Consider the following 18,952-nt stretch of genomic DNA (forward strand, 5'->3'; position numbering starts at 1 on the left):
TTTTTACTTACCCTTGTATGTACTACAAGGTCCACCACTTGTCTGTCAGTTTGTGGTACTGTGGTGGCTTGCATGTTGCTGTGATTCTGGAAGCTGCGCCACCGGTATTTTAAATACCAGTATGATCACCCACGGTGGACAGTTTTCAGCTGAGCTTCCAGACAAAAGCATATTAGGAAGAAAAGAAGGACTACTTTCAAAGATTTAGTCACTGAAAACCTTATGCACACAGTAGGACACTGTCATCACAGGAGTATTGAATTTTGAAACATGATGAAAAGCAGCAGAATGTCAGATATAGTGCCCGAAAATGAGCCCCTCAGGTTGGAAGGCACTCAAAATGCAACTGCAGAAGAGCTGCCTCCTCAAAGTAGAGTTGACCATGAAGACATGACTGAAGTAAAGTCTTCAGGACCTTCATTTGCTGATGGTGCATAAGTCAAAATGAAGAGAAACATCCAATAATTGGAACATGGAATGTACAAAGTATAAATCTAGGAAAGTTGGAGATTGTCAAAACTGAAATGGAATACATAAACATCGATATCCTAGGCATTAGTGAGCTGAAATGGACTGGCATTGGCCATTTTGAATCTGACAAGCCTATGTTTTACTGTGCCAAGAATGACAAATTGAAGCCGAATGGCATTGTAAAATTATCAAAAAGAACATATCAAGATTTGTCTGTGATAGGATAATATCCATATGCCTACAAAGAAGGCCAATTAATACCACTATTATTCAAATTTACGCGCCAACCACTAGAGTCAGTGATGATGCAAATAAAGAAGTCTATCAACTTCAAACATGTGATCAAGATGTATTGATAATTACTGGTGACTGGAATGCAAAGGTTGGAAACAAAGAGAAAGGATCAGTAATTGGAAAGTATGGCTTTAGTGATAGAAACAATGCTGAAGATTGCATGACAGAATTTTGCAAGACCAACTACTTCTTCACTGCAAATACCTGTTTTAGACCACATTATACACATAGATGGACCTCACCAGATGGAATGCATGCACAGATTTCAAATTGACTATATCTGTGGAAAAAGACGGTGGAAAAACTCCATATCATCAGCCAAAACAAGGCCAGAGGAAGACTGCTGAACAGCCATCAATTGATCATATGAAAGTTCAGGCTAAAGCTGAAAAAAATGAAAATAAGTCCACGAGAGACTGAATATGACCTTGAATATATCTCACCTAAATTTGGACATCATCTGTAGAACAGATTTGATACATTAGACGCATTAGACCAGAGACCAGAATAGCTGTGGGATGACATCAAGAACATCATACAGAAAGAAAGCAAAAGGTCATTAAGAAGACAAGAAGGAAAAGATCAAAATGGATGTTAGAAGAGACTGAAACTTGCTTTCCAGAGTAGAGATGCTAACTCAAATGGAAGAAGTGAGGAGGTCCAGGAGCTGAGCATAAAATTTCAAAGATTAGCTCTAGAAGATAAAGTTAAATATTCTAATAAAATGTGAAAAGACCTGGAATTAGAAAACCTAAGGGAAGAACAGCTCAGCATTTTTCAAGCTGAGGGAACTGAAGAAAAACTTCAAACCTTGACTTGTGGTATTCAGGGATTCAATAGACAAAATATTGAGTGACACATAAATATCAAAAGAAGAAGGAAGGAATACAGAGTCACCGTACCAAAAAGAAATGGTCGATGTTCATCCATTTCAAGAGGTAGCGTATGATCAAGAATCAACGATCCTAAAGGAAGAAGTCTAAGGTTCAATGAAAGCATTAGCAAAGAACAAGGCACCGGAAATTGATGGAATACAAATTCAAATCATTCAACAAACTGATGAGGTACTGGAGGAATTCATTCATCTATGCCAAGAAATTTGGAAGACAACTACCTGGTCAACTAACTGGAGGAAATCCATATTTGTGCCCACTCCAAAGAGAGGTGACCCAAGGGAATGCAGGAATCATCCAACAATATCACTGATATCCCATGTGAGAAAAGGTTTACTAAATATAATACAAAACAGCTGTAACCATACGTTGACAGTGAACTTCCAGAAGAAGTACACCAAAATGTACGTTAGAAGCCAGGATGACCAGACTTCATCTCTCACACTTTAGACATATTATCAGGAGGGACCAGTCTCTGGAGAAGGATATCACGTTTGGTAAAGTGGATGGTAGGAGAAAAAGAGGAAGATCCCCGATGAGATGGATTGGCCTAGTGGCAGCAACAATGGGCTCAGGCATAGCAACAAGTGTGAGGTTGGCGCAGGACTGGGCAGTGTTTCTTTCTGTTGTGCGTAGAGTCGTTATGAGTCAGTACTGACTCTATGGCACCTAACAACAACAACATACTAGATAGGTAGACAGGTAGATGGATGGGTTGGTGTTTGGGTGCATGGCTGCATGGACTATCATTACACTATTCCAATCTCTGGTTTTAATTTGTCCTTTGAACTCTCTATTCCATGCACCTGCAATAATTATTATGGGAGATCAGGATGTCAAGATCAACAATAACACTGCAAGATCTCACCTGAGATAATCTCTTGTTAAACACTTGAGTAAAACAGATCCTAATGAGGGGCCCTGGAGTTAACTGAAGGCCAAGTTTACTCATATTTGATGTGAACTAGCCCTATTAATCTCAGTTTTAAATACAACATCAGTTACATCAAAATTTGGTGGCTTCAAATACTTACTTGCTCATCTGTGGCATGCCTGCTTTGTTCTCTGAAGCCACCCCAGATCCTTTTGGAAGAACGCAATGATGTAAATAAGCAGAAATACATTTTCTAGATCACACCCCTACATCTGAAGTTTTCATGTAAACATGTGCAACTGGAGTTCTCGTGTCCCATTTTTCTCCTACACACGGACTTCTCAGAAATGCTTTGGTCAACTTGATTTAAACAAATGGAGAAATAACAACTGGTGACATTATTCACCTCTATTTTGGTGATATGCTGGTCAAAACAAAGCATCGTCAAATGAAAAGGGCAGCTTACTTATGTTTGTCCATTTAAAACCAGTTCCAAATAAATATATTTTTCAATAAAAGTCACTTTTTAAAACAATTTTCTACTTGCACTTACCAAAAAAAAAAAAAAAAGTTGAAAACTCTAGAAAAGCTATTTTCCTCCTTGATATGATTATCATAATTCAATCCATAGAGAAGGAACTGGGTGGGAATATATTAACATTTCAATTCAGCTCAAAATAACTTAATATAATTGTTTTCTACTTTCCTTTGTATGCCATGGGTGCCACCCCTATGCAACCTATGTGTAAATAAAGAAGTTTTATCTTATGCTGTAAATTATGTCCGGCGTAAGATTGCTGTAATTGGAAATCTTATGAGGCATTGCCGTAATTAATCTTCTTAGGAAGGCATGCAATAACCAAATTCTTGTTTTACAGAGTGTTGCAGAGAACTGCAAGGCTTTGCAGCCATTAAATCTGCCTTCTCACAATGTTTTGGAAAGGGCACAGACCTCTATCTTATAGGATTAAAAAATAAGTTATCATTCAGTTTATACAAGGGGGCTTTAAAATGTCTATGGAAATAGAATGAAGAGATCATGGAACATTTTCCACAAACTTTCTGAAGCCCCTGTGTACACCAACAATACATTTAAGTAGAGACTTGTAATCTATTGAGGGTTTAACACATAACCAAAGAAAACATACAAGTCAGAACAATTTGAAAACACAGCTTATGTTGGTCAATTCATGTTCTTGCTGAATCACAGCAAAATATATATTGGGTAGCCCCTCCAGGTATGTTCTGAAATGCATCAATCATTTTACATTTAAAGGTACAAATCCATTGGAACTAACCAATTCATTTTTTATTTTATTTTTCTTAAGAACTAAATCCATAGAAAAAGAGAATTTCTGTTCTTCTAGACATTCCATGGATTCAGAAGAATACTCCATAAACACATGGTCCCATGACAACTTGGGTATCCCAATGATTTCATTCAGTGTTATGAAGACTGATTCCCGACTTTGAGTATCTTTAAAAAATATACCCCTCTCCATTATTAAACCAAGTCCAGAAGTAAAACTACCTCTCACCCCACAGCCTTTCCTTTGCCTTCTGAAAAAAATGTTTAAATGAATAAACACTCAAAAATATCCCAATCAAAAGAGACCAAGTTTAAGACATAAAATATCTTCAATAAACGGTAGACTTTTCCTCCCAGTCTGACTCTTCCAGGCATAGACCCAGCAGGTTTGAAATTTGTTTTCCATCTGACTTATTTCTATAATTTCTTCTGTAAGACATATGGTCATCCTTCATCAAAAGAAACTGAAGATCAGTGTTTTGTTAGCCATAAATAACCAAGCAGGACTCAAAACACTAAGCATTGACAATGTGTGTGTTTTGTTTGTTTAACAGAAGGGAAAGTTACAGAAAGAGAGCTAAAAATATCTTGTTGCTGTTATTAAGTGTTGTCAAGTTGGTTCTGACTCGTGACCTTGTATAGGGTTTCCAAGGGGTGGTTGGTGGGTTTGACCTTTTGGCTAGCAGTATAGTGCTTATCCTACAGTACCACACCAGGACTACAGAGATACCTTAACATTTGTGAAATTTAATGTGCAAGGTTTCTTAGGGTTCAATCATGTTTTTAAGGCAAAGGAATGACCTGGAGAATGAATAGAATATCAACTGAAAATCCAAAACAGAGACACTGAGAAAACTCAAAAGCACCAACCAGAGTTTGAATCAAAAATAATGTTACAAAGACTTTATTACATTGATAACTCAAAATTCAAGCTATAAAAAAGCCACAGAATAGATAAATTGCATAAAACTTTTATTATTTATTAGCAGTGTATTCTTCTACACTTTAAAATAAAACAAAATATCTTTTGGAAGGTAAACTATTCATAACAAAATACATGTCAAACAATTTTTATTACTGGAGTAGAATTACTTTGCTATATACTTTCTATATTATATACATACACTTCTTGGTGTGTCTATGTATGTACATGTGTATAAATAATTTTAAGACATACACATGTAGATACATATGACTTATATACATATATAATTATAAAGAATTTACAGCAGTTAATTTTACAATCATTTTAATAGCTGCACACAAATTAGTGTTCACAGAACTGAAACTGTCAATATGGTCTTCTCCCTACTTTTCCAAATGTCATCTGAATTAATTTCCACTGATAAAATTTTTAAAAAAAATACTATCATCTTCCTATACAATCAATCTTTATAATAATCCATAATAAAATAGTTTACTATTTAATTTTAATTTTAATTGTTTTACTCTTAAGACATACAATTCATTTTTCAACAGTTTAGTGCAATTATTTGGTACTGCGGTTACTGAAGGTTAAATTAATGGACCTGAGTCAAACATTCATTCAAATGCCTTTTTTAAAATGTAAAACATGAATAAGATATTTTGCTGAAACCTAGAAAGTCGTCTCAAGGTACCCTCTCCTAATAAATACATTACTAATAATTCTATGGTTGGACATAAAGTACTTCATATGAATCCACTTTACTAGCATTTTCAATGTCTCTGAGTAGTCCATTTTTCAGCAGCCTAGAAAAGAATCAGGATCTAAGGCTCCCCAACTCCCCATAGAAATAAAGCCTGCAGCTTTCAAAGGCTTGACTGTGAGATTATACTTACATAAAAGAGCTGTGAGTACCTATAAAGGGTCCCTTCATTTTCCGTCAGGTTCCTGATATGCTAGTATGTGCGTCAGGGGTTTGTACTCTTGTGTTTAAAAAAAAAAAAAATCTCCTTTGATACAGAGAACTACTTTGCAGCATCTTTTTCAGTTATTTCCTCTTCATTGATTTAAAACTGGTATCAGACCATATGTGCTTATAAACAACAACAATCTCGTACCAAAAACAGAAGATTCTAATTGGGCAAAGAAGGAGGAAGGAAATAAAAGTACTTGGAATGTTGTGTCACTTCATAGACAAAAAAACCATGCTTTCTGGAAGAACATTCAATGAATTTTGGTCTTCAACTAGGTGTTAATATTTTTCAGAAGTCCCCAAGGCTGCAGAACGAATTTAAATGGCTCAGCAACAAAAACAAAGGGAAAGAAATGGTCTAAATAAACCCTATCACACAATTACACTCTTGCTGGAGATAAACTCAGACAAACTCATTAAATCACACTAACTTTCCCAAAGAATGAACTGATTTGCAATATTCATCGTAGAAACCTAAAAATCCCTTTCTAAAACCTCTCTCCCCCTTACTTTTTTCTTTTTAAGAAGAAATTATATATTCATAGTAGGAAAAAACAAGCCTAAAAACAAATTCAAAATACAAAATTTTGGTAGCAAACAGCAGGAAAATCTAAAACAAAATATAGTCTAGTTTTTACATCATTTTATATATTTATAAATTTATCCAAAATAGTCTTTTAAAGTTGATAATACATACATAATGTAACACTGTACATGTAAATGTAATAGCAAATGTATTCCAGAAGTACATAAAATAACCTTTCAAAAATACTCAATGCAACATTAAAACTGTCTTAAAAATCCGTGACATCTCCGTAAGCATAGTTTCAGTGCGTTTACAGAGGTCATTAACCAGGATGTTCTGGTTTCAAGTCTCTTGAAGGTCTTATCTTAGTGCTTTCTTTGAATTGTCAATATGGTTTTCTTTCCCATATTCCCAGGAAGGCAGAGATATGCTCCCAGTGAGCAGTTGCTTTCCCTCTACATTGCTCGTCCAGATGAAGACATTGTTTCTAAGGGTGGAACAGCTTTCACCGGAGTGGCAAGGCCTTAGTAATGAACATATTCAGACTGAAGGGACTGTGCAGGGGAAGAGACATAAACGGACGTTAAATTTCATCACTTATAAAACCTGTAGTACATCATGCAGTTTCTTCCTTCAACACAAAACAGTTTTGGTATATTATAGGAAAAATACATGAAATAAAGAAACAAAGGAGAGGCAAAAAAAAAAAAGAAAGAAAAACAGAATGAAAAAGATAGGAGGGTGGGAATCAAAGCATTTGCTCAGGGTGTGAAGTAACAAGGAAATATTAAGTTATATAAAGTGACAGACAGAAAATTATATTTTAAGAGGTGTACTCATTTTATCAATCCTAAAAATTAGAGATTAATTATAAAATGTGAGGTAGCATTAAACTTGTTTCTAACTTTTTCTTCCTTAATATTGAGTTCCACTAAAAAAAATTAAAATTTGTAACTAAACTGAAGATTATTCAAACATGGTAAGTTCTTTGAGAAGTATACTTTTTTAAAATTCAGTATATATTAACGGCATGTTAATGCTTCTAATTCAGTTGAATTTGCAATCATTCAAACAAATTCCTTAAGAATGTTCCAATTTTAATGAATAACTTAGATATAATTTCAAGTAAGAGGAACCCAAAGTACTACAGGTACTCTGGATAAAGACTCAAACCATGTATGTGAAAGTCTTACAGACATACTAAATGCTGGTCAATTTTCAAGACAAACAATGCAAATTCCACCCACACTGTCTTGAGTTTCAATCACAATATATACAAGAAGCATGACTAGTAATATGGGGCGGGGAGGGAGCTCCAAAAATTTCAAGGAAAATTTGAATTAAAAGATAATGGAATTATTCCACAAGCTGTTTGAAGCCCCATTGTATAATAAGAATACATCAGTAATAAACAAATCAGACAAGATAAAGAGAGCCAGAGGAAATTTGCCCAATAGTTGCTTTTTGAGCAGCAAACAGCACAGTTGGAAGCAAGGAACATAAAGCAATCTAAATATTATAATACTGTTTTTGTAAAATTCTTCTATTCAATGCCTTAGAACAAGAAAATTTGAGTATCCACAAAATGTACTTCTTTCCTCACCCAATAACTATTTTCCAAATGGATTAGCAATATGTTATTAATAGGTTAACCAAGTCTAAGATTGATCCATTTTGTTGATGACACAGCATGAGTATTTAAAAAAAAAAGGCAAAACACTATTTTCCAAAGAACTTACAAAATGATTCAAACAATCTCTGTTCAGCTTCAAAACCCCAAGAAACTTTTGTTGTTGTTGTTAAGTGCCGTCGAGTCAGTTCCGACCCATTGCGACCCTGAGCAGGGTTTCCAAGGCTGTAAATCTTTACGGGAGCAGAAAGCCTCATCTTTCTCCCACAGAACAGCTGGTAGTTTCAAACTGCTGACCTTGTGGTTCGCAGCTCGATTTGTAACCACTACGCTACCAGAGTGCTTTCCAATAAACTTTACATCCTATCAAAAGCCACTAAGTAAGTGTCCATTAGGACAGCAAGTCAAAATGACATAGCTCTCATCCTCACAGGGCTTAAAAGCTGAAGCTATGACCATACTTTTATATTAGACATAAAGTGAAAAGATATAGGTGCCAACATTAAATAAAAGTACATATAAAATAAAATTAACATTATGCTCAAACAAAAAATTAAGCAAGGGGTGGTAAGGAAAGCAGCGAGTTCTCAAGACTGCAAGTTTCAATGAAGATATTAAATGTCAAGTGTTGTTAAATGCAAAAGGCTTAGAAAGTTGGTTTCTTGCTAAGGAATATTTTATACTAATGTTTCAAAACAGGAGGGTGTCATTTTGAAATTAAATATATTTTTAATATAAATATGTTTGAACCCACAAAGGGAATACAAGATAAGACCCTGCCAGAGTCCATGAAACTGGTCAAAAGCTTTGAGATCCATATGCATTTAATGTATGGGACATCAGTAGCTAAACTAGTCACATTGTTGTTAAGTGCCATTGAGCTGGTTCCAACTCCTAGTGACCCTGTATAGGGTTTCTGAGCAGTGGCTGATGGGTTTGAAACGCCAATCTTGCCATTAGCAGTTCTCTGCTTATACTACAGTGCTACATAAGAACTAGTCAATTAACCCAAATCCACTGCCATCAAGTCAGTTCTGACTCATAATGATCCTATCGGACAGAGCAGAATTGCCCACAAAGGATTTCCAAAACTGAAAATCTTTATGGGAGCAGCTACTACATCTTTCTCCCAAGGAGCAGCTGGAAGGCTCAAATTGCAAGCCAAAAGTTAAAGTCAAGTGGTTTAACCACCGTTCCCTACAAACCATTAAAGTACAAAAAATGGACTGTCTGTTTTCCAATGGCTTTTTCTTCATTTCTTCAGAAGTCTAGCAAATAGTCAAAGGACAAGCAGATAAGTTTCCCCAGCTGCAAGAATAAGACATACATGTGTGATAGATCAACCTACGCTTTCTTGGGAATAGTTCACTTTTGTTCCACATAGAAAAGTTGGTCATGTTAGCATTGATAGGAATTAGAAAGCTTTGAAAACAGATTGTTTACAAGTTCAGAACAAAATTGCTTTTGCAAGCACCTCCAAAACTCCATCAAGTCTCAATAAACAAGTATCATACACAGTCATGAGAAAAGTGACATTTGTGCACTAACTTTCTTCCAGGGTAAAGTATTTATGTCCACATAAGTATATAGGACATAAATGGATACTCTCTAATACATTTACTCAGGTGTATAGGAGAGGAGCCCTAGTAGCATACTGAATTATAGACTGAGCTGCTAACCACAAGGTCAGCAGTTCGAATCTACCAGTTGCCTCCACAGTAGAAAGGTGAGACTTCTGCTCCTGTAAAGATTTACAGTCTCAGAAAACCTATGCAGGGTTGCTATGAGTTGGAACTGATTCAATGGCACACCACCACCACCACATACATATAGGAGGGTAACTTGGTGTGTATGAATGTATGTGTACACACACATATATTTACATTAATTTCATAGAATCATGGTATTCACTGAATTGGAAACTGACATAGTCTAACGTAACTTTAAGAATTTTTATTATTTACTTTGTTGCTGTTAATGCCACTGAATCGGTTCCTACCCAGAGCAATCCTGTACAGGGTTACCAGAGTTCTGGTGTGGTGCTGCAGGTTAATGCGCTGGGCTACAAGGTTGGTTTGAACCACAAGGTCGATGGCTCAAGCTCACCAACTGTTCCTTGGAAACCTTATACAGATTTGCTATGAGTCGGAGCCTACACAACGGCACTTAACAACATAGGGTTTCCAAGAAGTGCTTGGTAGCTTTGAACTGCTGACCTTACAATTAGCAGTCCAGTGCTTATCCTACAGCACCACATCAGGACTCCTCTATTATTTATGTGGAGTAAATATTCATAGTCTGCAGCCACAAACCTTCCCTTTCACATAGCAGAAGTCACAAACTGTGGATGATGCTTATTCCAGCCTTCATATACAGTTTACCACAATCCCTACAATTCATTCACTTAAGGAGCTCTGGTAACATAGTGGTTAGGAATCAGGCTGCAAACCTTACGGTCAGCAGTTCAGAACTACCAGCCGCTCCATGGGTGAAAGATGAGGCTTTCTGCTCCCATAAAGATTTACAGGCTCGGAAACCCTATACAGGGTCACTATGGGTCAGAACCGACTCAACGGCACTTAACAACAACAAGGTGCCTCCTAAGAGGCTTCTACAAACAACTGAAGGCATGATTTGGCCAAAAAATGAACCTTCTATCATGCTAGTTAATTCACTCAACAAATAATTATTGGCTATCAATGTGAAGGAGTTTCAAAAAAACTTCATGGAATAATGGAATTAAAAGATAATGGAATTATTTTCATGAATTTTTAGAAGCCATCTTGTGCATAAAATATACAATAGGTACTGTTGTTGTTGTATCTAAGTGTCGTCGAGTCAGTTCAAACTCATAGCAACCCAGTATAGGGTTGCCATGGAGTGACTGGTGGGTTTGAACAACCCACCTATGGTGAGTAGACCAGTGCTTATTGTACAGTGCCACACCAGGATTCCACTGGAAGATAAAAATACAGCATCAAAATTCTTGAAACAAATATACTCTGTGGTTTTTTTATATGGTGAAAGCAAACTTAAAGGAAACAGCACAGAAGAATGATAAACTACCTTAATCCTTAGTTTCAGCTAATACACACACAACAAAGCCTCAAGCTCTTCTTGCAGTCTTGTTTCCTAAAGTTATTAATATTCCAGAAAAGACATTTAGCCAGATACCAGAAATTTCAACTTTTATAGAAAAAGTGAAAATGTATTATGTACTACATAGACAATGTTATTATTGCCATCTTTAATAATATACAAAAATAGACACATTGAAGTACAACTATCTGATCATCTTAATAAGCTAGATATTCAATTATTCTGATATAGACATTTATTGAGTATTTTCTTCTATTGCTAGGCACAGTTCTAAATATGTGTGAGGCGTATTCAAAAAGTTCATGGAAAAATTGAATTCAAAGATAATAGAAATTTTCCATGAACTTTTTGAAGCCACCTTGTATTAACCCACCAAATGTTCCACATAATTATTTTGCAGATGAAGAAACAAAAGAACAAGTAGGAAGTGGTGGAGCTGGGATTTGAACCCCAGCAATCTGACTCCAAAGTCCAAACTCTAAAGCCACCATACATATTCAATCCAATATCTTTTATCACATTAATGGAACAAATTGATCTGAGGCAGGGCCTGGTCCTGAGTGAGCAAAGAAATAGTAAATAATAGCAAGAATGCAATACTTACGATTGTAAAGGAGATAACTACACTTGAAAAGGATTTTCAATGGGACTGAATCAAAAGAATTTTCAGAAATAGTTTAAAAAGTGATTTTCTTTCGAAAAACGCCCATACTGTGGTATCCTGATAAAAGTTTTAACTCAGCTTGGCCAATGGCTTTTGTCCATGTCCCTATAATGAATTAATACTGAATGCATCTGAATTACAAAAAAAATAACTGTAATAACAATGTGTATGGCTGTAAATGAAGTGAGATGTAAGGTACCAATACTATTTCCCCCCCCCCCTTTTTTTTTTTTTTTACGTTTTTATTGTGAATTGAGTTTACAGGGAGGGCATCAGCTTTACATTCATCCTATTGTATTTCATTTCATTGCAATGATTACAATCCCCTCCATGCATCATCATTCAACAGCATTTGCTTCCAATCCCTCTGGTTGTTTTTTTGTTTGTTTGTTTTTTTGGATATACACTGAGGCACTCAGGAACATATAACCATTCAAACAACCAAAGGGCATATACTGCATGCCAGCCCCTCAGTTGCCAGCACACAGCCCCTCTCCCTCCTTGAGTCTAGAGTCCTCAGCTGCTCCATCTCTCCACGTCATGGTCTTTGCCTCCATCTCTGGCATCGCTGCTTCTCTGGATAGAGTCCCGCACTCCATTCTTCTCCCTTGATGGTCCCAGGGTCCTCCACTCCTGGACTGCAAAGTCAACCAATTCCCTCCTTTTGTTACAAAATGTTTACCTTTACATTTGCAACATTCACAATCAGTCCTGATAGCAATTATTCACTATTGAACCACAATAGTCTTATCACCATCTCCTTTCACCAGCCCCATCCAGACAGGTTGGAAACCACTCAGTGGAGATTGTACCTTCCCCCACACCCTCTCAAACTAATCTCCCTCTTGAAAACTTGTAAGCCAGTCACTTCATGCCTTTGTTGCCACCCTCTCCACCCTCATTTTGGGTAGCCAATGTCTAAGTTACCCATTCCAGTCAACCCTGCATAGAGAAGGGGTGGGAATGACCCTCACTGTAAAGATTCATTCCCTCTTTTGAGCTACTACATCCATAAGTATAGGTCAAGTTCATAAAATTTTAGCAGATTACTATTTTTTTCCTCTTCTTTCTTTCTTTAGTGGAGTTCTGATCATCCAGCCATCGAAGGCCAAATAGGTACTATCTTCAAGTATGGGTGTTCTTGTGCATCTCCCCTCACTTCATATCAGCTGGATGCTTCACTCTCCACTCTAGTCCTCTGTGGCCATGTCCCTGTCCTTGGGCCCAGGAGTCCCCAGTTCTCACCATACTGCAGGACAACCAGGTCTCAATCCAGGCTGACAGGAGTCTATTGAACATGGTCACACTTGGCTCACAGCTTCATTGCTGTTTTTGCCCCACTTATCAGTAGACCAACATGGTCATCAGCAAGATTACATGCCTCCTTGTGTATTCCCTTTGAGTTTCCATCTTAGAAGGGCATTTGCCCTGAGGGGACCCGACTGCTTGCCTTGATGGCTTCCTGCTTGCCTTGATGGCTCCCCAGTGAACAACTAGCTTGTTCTAGTAGTAGTCAATCAAACTGCTGCTATTGTTTTCATTTTTCCTGCTGGTCTTTCTTTCAAGAAGTATCTTCTATTCCTCTAGCTGCTCCAGGCTGGTCTGTTTGTCTTTTCAAGTGGAAATTTCCCACCTCAGAAGATTCTGCATGGGTGGTGTCAATACTATTTTATAAGGTTGTTGTTGTTAGGTGCCATGGAGTCGGTTCTGACTCATAGCAACCCTATACAGGGTTTCTGAGGCTGTAAATCTGTACGGGAGCAGAAAGCCTCATCTTTCTCCCACGGAGCAGCTGGTAGTTTCGAACTGCTCACCTTGCGGTTCACAGCCCGATTTGTAACCACTATGCTATCAGAGCTCCTATTTTATAAGGTAGCACTTGCTTATATAATTGTTGTTGTTGTTGTTAAGTGCCGTTGAGTCGGTTCCGACCCATAGCGACCCTGTACAGGGTTTCCGAGGGTGTAAAGCCTTACGGGAGTAGAAAGCCTCATCTTTCTCCCGCCGGAACAACTGGTAGTTTCGAACCGCTGACCTTAAGGTTCGCAGCCCGATTCGCAATTAAGACATTTTAATCTCTCAAATAGAGTATTCAGCTTGATTTGGTCATTAAGTCCAATAGAACTATAGTGCTAAGGCCAAACCAAGAATATATGGTGTTATTATGATATATGAATACCCTAAAACTAATTGTTGTGGTTTAGTGCTATTGAATCTGTTCCAACTCATAACAACCCTGTATAGGGTTTCTGAGGCTGGAAATCTTTACAGGAGCAGAAAACCATAAAATTAATAACAGAACAATATTCAAACTGGAAAATAAGGATAAAATTGACTTACACTTACAGCCCCCAAATTTTTATGTCAAAATATAAGCTTCTATCAAGAAGTCTTATTCCCTGAAAGCAGTTTGACATAAAACAAAGTGTTAGGTAAGGAGATCAAGACAATTTGTACTGTTCTGGAAATTTGCTACTAATCTGTTTTGGCAGATGTGGGTAGTGACTTTAAAATTTTAGCTATTCTGAAGGTGTTTCTTTTTTAAACAGGCCAGTTACCTAATCGTGGTAGAAAAATGTCTAATAATTATAGATATAAATACTGTTCAGACATTCATAAATAAAACTATAAGTTGACTACCATAAGCAGGAAATTACAAAAAAAAAATTAAAAATTAAGGTCTTTGTCAGGAACTGAATGAAACAAATTTTTGGTGTTCACATAATTTGGATCAAAGGACCTGGTGGCCTGGAATATTAACATCCTACCAGGTCAAAATCCCCACAAAAGAGCTCTTCAAAATGCTAAAAAGCAAAATTGTCTCTTTGAGGACTTAGGTGCCTTGACTCAAGCCATGGTATTTCCAATTGCCTGCATGGGGAAGCTGGACAATAAAAAAGGAGAACAAAAGAAGGATTGATGCCTTTGAATTATGGTGTTGGTGAAGAATACTGAATAAATCATGGGTTGCCAGGAGAACAAACAAGTCTAGCTTGGAAGCAGTACAGTCAGAATTTTCCTTCTCAGTGAGGATGGGGAGACGTTGTCTCAAGTCCTTTGAAAGTGTATCAGTAAAGACTAAAGGGTCATCATATTTGGTAACATAGAGGGCCAGTGAAAAATGGGAAGACCCTCAAGGAGATAGATTGCTACCACTAGCAATAACAATAAATTCAAACACAGGAACAGGACCAGGATAGCGCAGGGCCAGGCAGTGTTTTGTTCTGTTGAACAAAGGGTTACTATCAGTCAGAACTAACTCAACAGCATCTAACAACAAAAATCCTGACTCAAAATTTCAATGGGCTTTTACCACACTGACTTTTTCTTTTGCATGTTTTCTCAAGCTCTTTAATGGATAAAAAGAAAAGAAAGAATTTAAGCACTGAATTGGATGAATAGTTATGTCTGGATTGAATTCTAACTGCAGAGACAAAAATCACTTGGAAAATTGGCTTCTTTTAATAGCACAGATGATACAAGAGAAAAAAATACATGTTTGGATATATGGGATCTTATTTTATATATAACTCATTAGTGTTTTAAATTTTAATAAATATCTACAGCACAGGGGGAAATAAATTTATTTACAACTGTCTCTATAGTCCTGAATGTCTTTATGGCTTTGTGATAGAGTTTCAGAGTTTTTTTTTATTGCTTATAAGTTAACACAGAAAATGCATGTGTTCGTACTTATTCCAGCAAATGGGGCTTCCTAATACTGAAAAAGTAAACATCTGTTAATACAATTTCTATTTCTCTAAAAACATTCAAATAAACGTAGCTGAATAAGGTTTACTGGCATCATATTAAAATGAGCTACTGAGGGAGTGTATGCGTTTTTCTATAGTGTTCTCTGAGCATTTCAGCAACCCTCAAGATTTAACAAGCCAGTTTTAGTTAACAAAAATTCTATATAAAATATTCTTTTCACCTTCCTACATGATTTTTAATAGATTCTTTTTTTTTCCCCCCTGGAGGAATTAAATCTGTGCTTTTAAATAATCACAAAGTCTCAATTGTTAAGATGACAGATTGTTGACACCCAACTTGATTAAGCCAATCATTACATCAGTGTTTTCTGTGCCTCTGAATACCAAAAGTATATCAATGTGATATATGTATTTTCTCTTATTTACAATAACATTTCTTGAAATGTTAAATGTTAAAGCAACATTTCTTGAAAAAAATAAACAACTCCCAGATTACTATATGTTAATTCTAAAGCTGACAGCTTGGCTTGCTTTTTGTTTGTGCTTCATACACTTATCATAATAAAGTTCTTATTTACCAGAAGGTTCCTATGTACTTTAGGAGTTCTGATATGGCACTATAGGAATAAGCACTAGACTGCTAACCACATGGTTGGCACTTCAAACCCATCAGCCCCTCCAGGGAAACCCTATACAAGTCGCTATGAGTTAAAACTAACTTGACAGCACTTAACAAAACATGTATCTTAGCTTTATGCTTAACTTTCATGAACCTAGATATATTGCCTAACTGTTCATTCAATAAATATTTATTAGTGTTTGTTGTACACACACACACACATATGCACTAATTACTGCCACCGGGGTGGCATACGTAGGTAAGCACTCAGACACTATATTAAAGATTTGTAGTTCAAGTCCATGCAGCAGTGCCTTGGAAGAAATCTGGAGATCTTCCAAAAGATCACAGCCATTGACGATTCTATGGAGCAGTTCTGCCATCACACACATGGGGTTGCCATACATCAGAATCAAATCAATGGCAACTGATTGGTTACTGGAGGTTCAAGTCACCCCAGAGACACCTAGGAAGAAAGACATGGAAATCTACTTCCAAGACTCCCCAAATGAAAACTCTGTGTAGCACAGTTCTACTCTGACACACATACAGATTGTCATAAATGGGAAATAACTCCACAACAACTGGTTTGGGTTGTTTTTCTCTTTTGTTTTGTTTGATCTTTGAAAAACAACACCGGCAGTAACATACAGTAGAAATTAAAGGTAGGAAGAAATCTTAAAGGACTATTACAATACAACATGAAGACATCTCAATTAGTGTGACAAAGATAAAATGAAGGGACAGAAAATAAACATTTCAGACTGAAGACTATTAAGACATGAAGAAAAGATGCAGCAGGGAGAAGGTAGAAGTAGTATCAAAGATGATTACAAGTCCCTGGAGAAGGATATTATGTTTACTATAGTGATGGTCTGGAGTCCTGGTGTGGCGCTGTGGGCTAATGCAGTCATTTGAACAGCAAGGTTGGTGGTTCAAGCTCATCAGCTGCTCCTCGGAAATCCTATACAGAGTCACTACGGGTCGGAATTGACTCAACGGCACTTAACAACAACAACAACATAGTAAGGGTCAGTGAAAAAGAGGAAGTCCCTCAAAAAGATGGATTGACACAGTGGCTACAATGGGCTCAAACATAACAATTGTGCGGATGGTGCAGGAACAAGCAGTGTTTTGTTCTGTTGTGCAGAGGGTCACTACGTATCAGAGCTAACTCGATAGCACCTAACAACAACAACAACCACAAGTTTTACTGTAGCACCGCTATGTTCATTTATGTACATATTGAGTAGAATAACTGGAACAAAAGGCCAAACATATTTTCTATCTGGCCCTTTACAGAAAAAACTTTTCTGACTCTAGTTTATGAATTAAAGGTGGGAAGACTATGTTAGGGAGAGCACCTAGAGGTGAACACAACAAAGCAGCAGATTAGTGAACAGAAAAATTCCAAAAGAAAATAAGTGGCATTATTAGCATAAGAGCTCTGGTAGCTTAGTGGTTATGAATCTGGCTGCTAACCTCAGGGTCAGCAGTTCGAAACTACCAGCTGTTCCACTGGAGAAAGATGAGGCTTTCTGCTCCAGTAAAGATTTAAAACCTCAGAAACCCTGTACTGTTGGAACCTACTCCATGGTGTATAACCACCACCACCACAACCGTCATTATAAGGATATGCTGATAAATATTTCCAGATTAATATATAGGAGTGAATAACAAAGCTTAATATACACTATTACTTAATTTTAAAAAATCATGAAAAATATTTTGATACATGATATCCAAAATGAATTTCAGAGGAAACTTATTAAAAGCAAAGCTTATCAGTATCTACATTTTATACCAGAGTCCTAGTGTGGTACTGTAGGATAAGCACTGGACCGCTAATCACAAGATTAGAGGTTCAAACCCAATATAAGGAAGAAACCCTACATAAGGTTTCTATGAGTTAGAATGGATTAGATGATAATTAGCAACAACAACAACAGGTCAATAAAAGCTTATTTTCAAAGGCTGTTCCCATAAAGTAAGGATTTTTGGATTTATATGACCTCCAACAAAGAAGTTACAAAAAGTTATTTATAACCAAACAGCTGATTACACACATACAAGGAGTCCAAATGGTTAATATGCTCTTGTAACCTAAAGAATCCACCCAGAAGCACCTCAAAAAAGATCTGGTGATCACCATGAATTGATTGAATCACTTCAACAGTAACAGAATTAAACCTGATAGATGTACATACATTCAAATAAAGCACATTATTTTACAATTCCTTATTTCAAATGTTTAAAAATATGTTTACTAAGGAACATAATTTTTCTTTCGGTTGTTATATTTACTAAAATAAGTATATCCATTTAAAACCTCCTATTAAAAACATGTTAGAGTTCTTGGTTGTGCATGGCTATTTAACGGTATCAACACTAAAAATCTATTGAAACATAGAATAATTCTCAAATAAGCATTTATCCAAGGAGAGTGTTTAAGCAGGGACAGGAGATAGGCTCAAACTAATCTATCTGTCTTCAGGGTTTTCCTTCAGTAGCTACAGTTCACACCACAGCCAGGATTATCTTCATCCAGTCAGATCTCATCAAGTCACTCCTAGTCACAAGATTCTCTGGGTTCACACGGCCTTTCCCAAGTCAGCCTTCAACTTAACTTTCCAGGCTTATCTTTAAGTAATTTATCATGCTTTAGTTACATCAAAATGTTCACTGCTCTTAGAACAATGTTGTTGTTGTTAAGTGTCATTGAGTCAGTTCTGACTCATAACAACCCTGTACAGTTTCCAAGAAACTCTATAGGTGGTTAGCTGGCCTTGTGGTTAGCTGTAGAGTGCTTATCATACAATGCCACACCAGGATCCAACAGCTCACAATTTTTTGTGAGGCACTGTGGGTTAATGTGCTGGACTATAAGGTCGCTTTGAACTGCAGGTCTGTGGTTCAAGATCACCAGCCATTCCTTGGAAACCCTATACAGGGTTGCTGTGAG

The 18,952-nt window shown here is 36.8% G+C and overlaps 1 protein-coding gene across 1 annotated transcript in view; it reads right to left on the bottom strand.

Annotated features, from left to right (window-relative positions):
• Positions 1–4,796: 4,796 nt before the first annotated feature.
• CDC14A (cell division cycle 14A) overlaps positions 4,797–18,952 on the bottom strand; it is a 233,024-nt gene continuing 218,868 nt past the window's right edge. Inside the window, exon 16 of the mRNA XM_006830915.1 lies at positions 4,797–6,819. Within this exon, the coding sequence (XP_006830978.1) occupies positions 6,790–6,819 (30 nt within the window). The 3' untranslated portion in view covers positions 4,797–6,789. The remainder of the gene's footprint in view (positions 6,820–18,952) is intronic.

Source organism: Chrysochloris asiatica, unplaced genomic scaffold (assembly GCF_000296735.1).
Source record: "Chrysochloris asiatica unplaced genomic scaffold, ChrAsi1.0 scaffold00002, whole genome shotgun sequence".
Classification (NCBI taxonomy): domain Eukaryota; kingdom Metazoa; phylum Chordata; class Mammalia; order Afrosoricida; family Chrysochloridae; genus Chrysochloris; species Chrysochloris asiatica.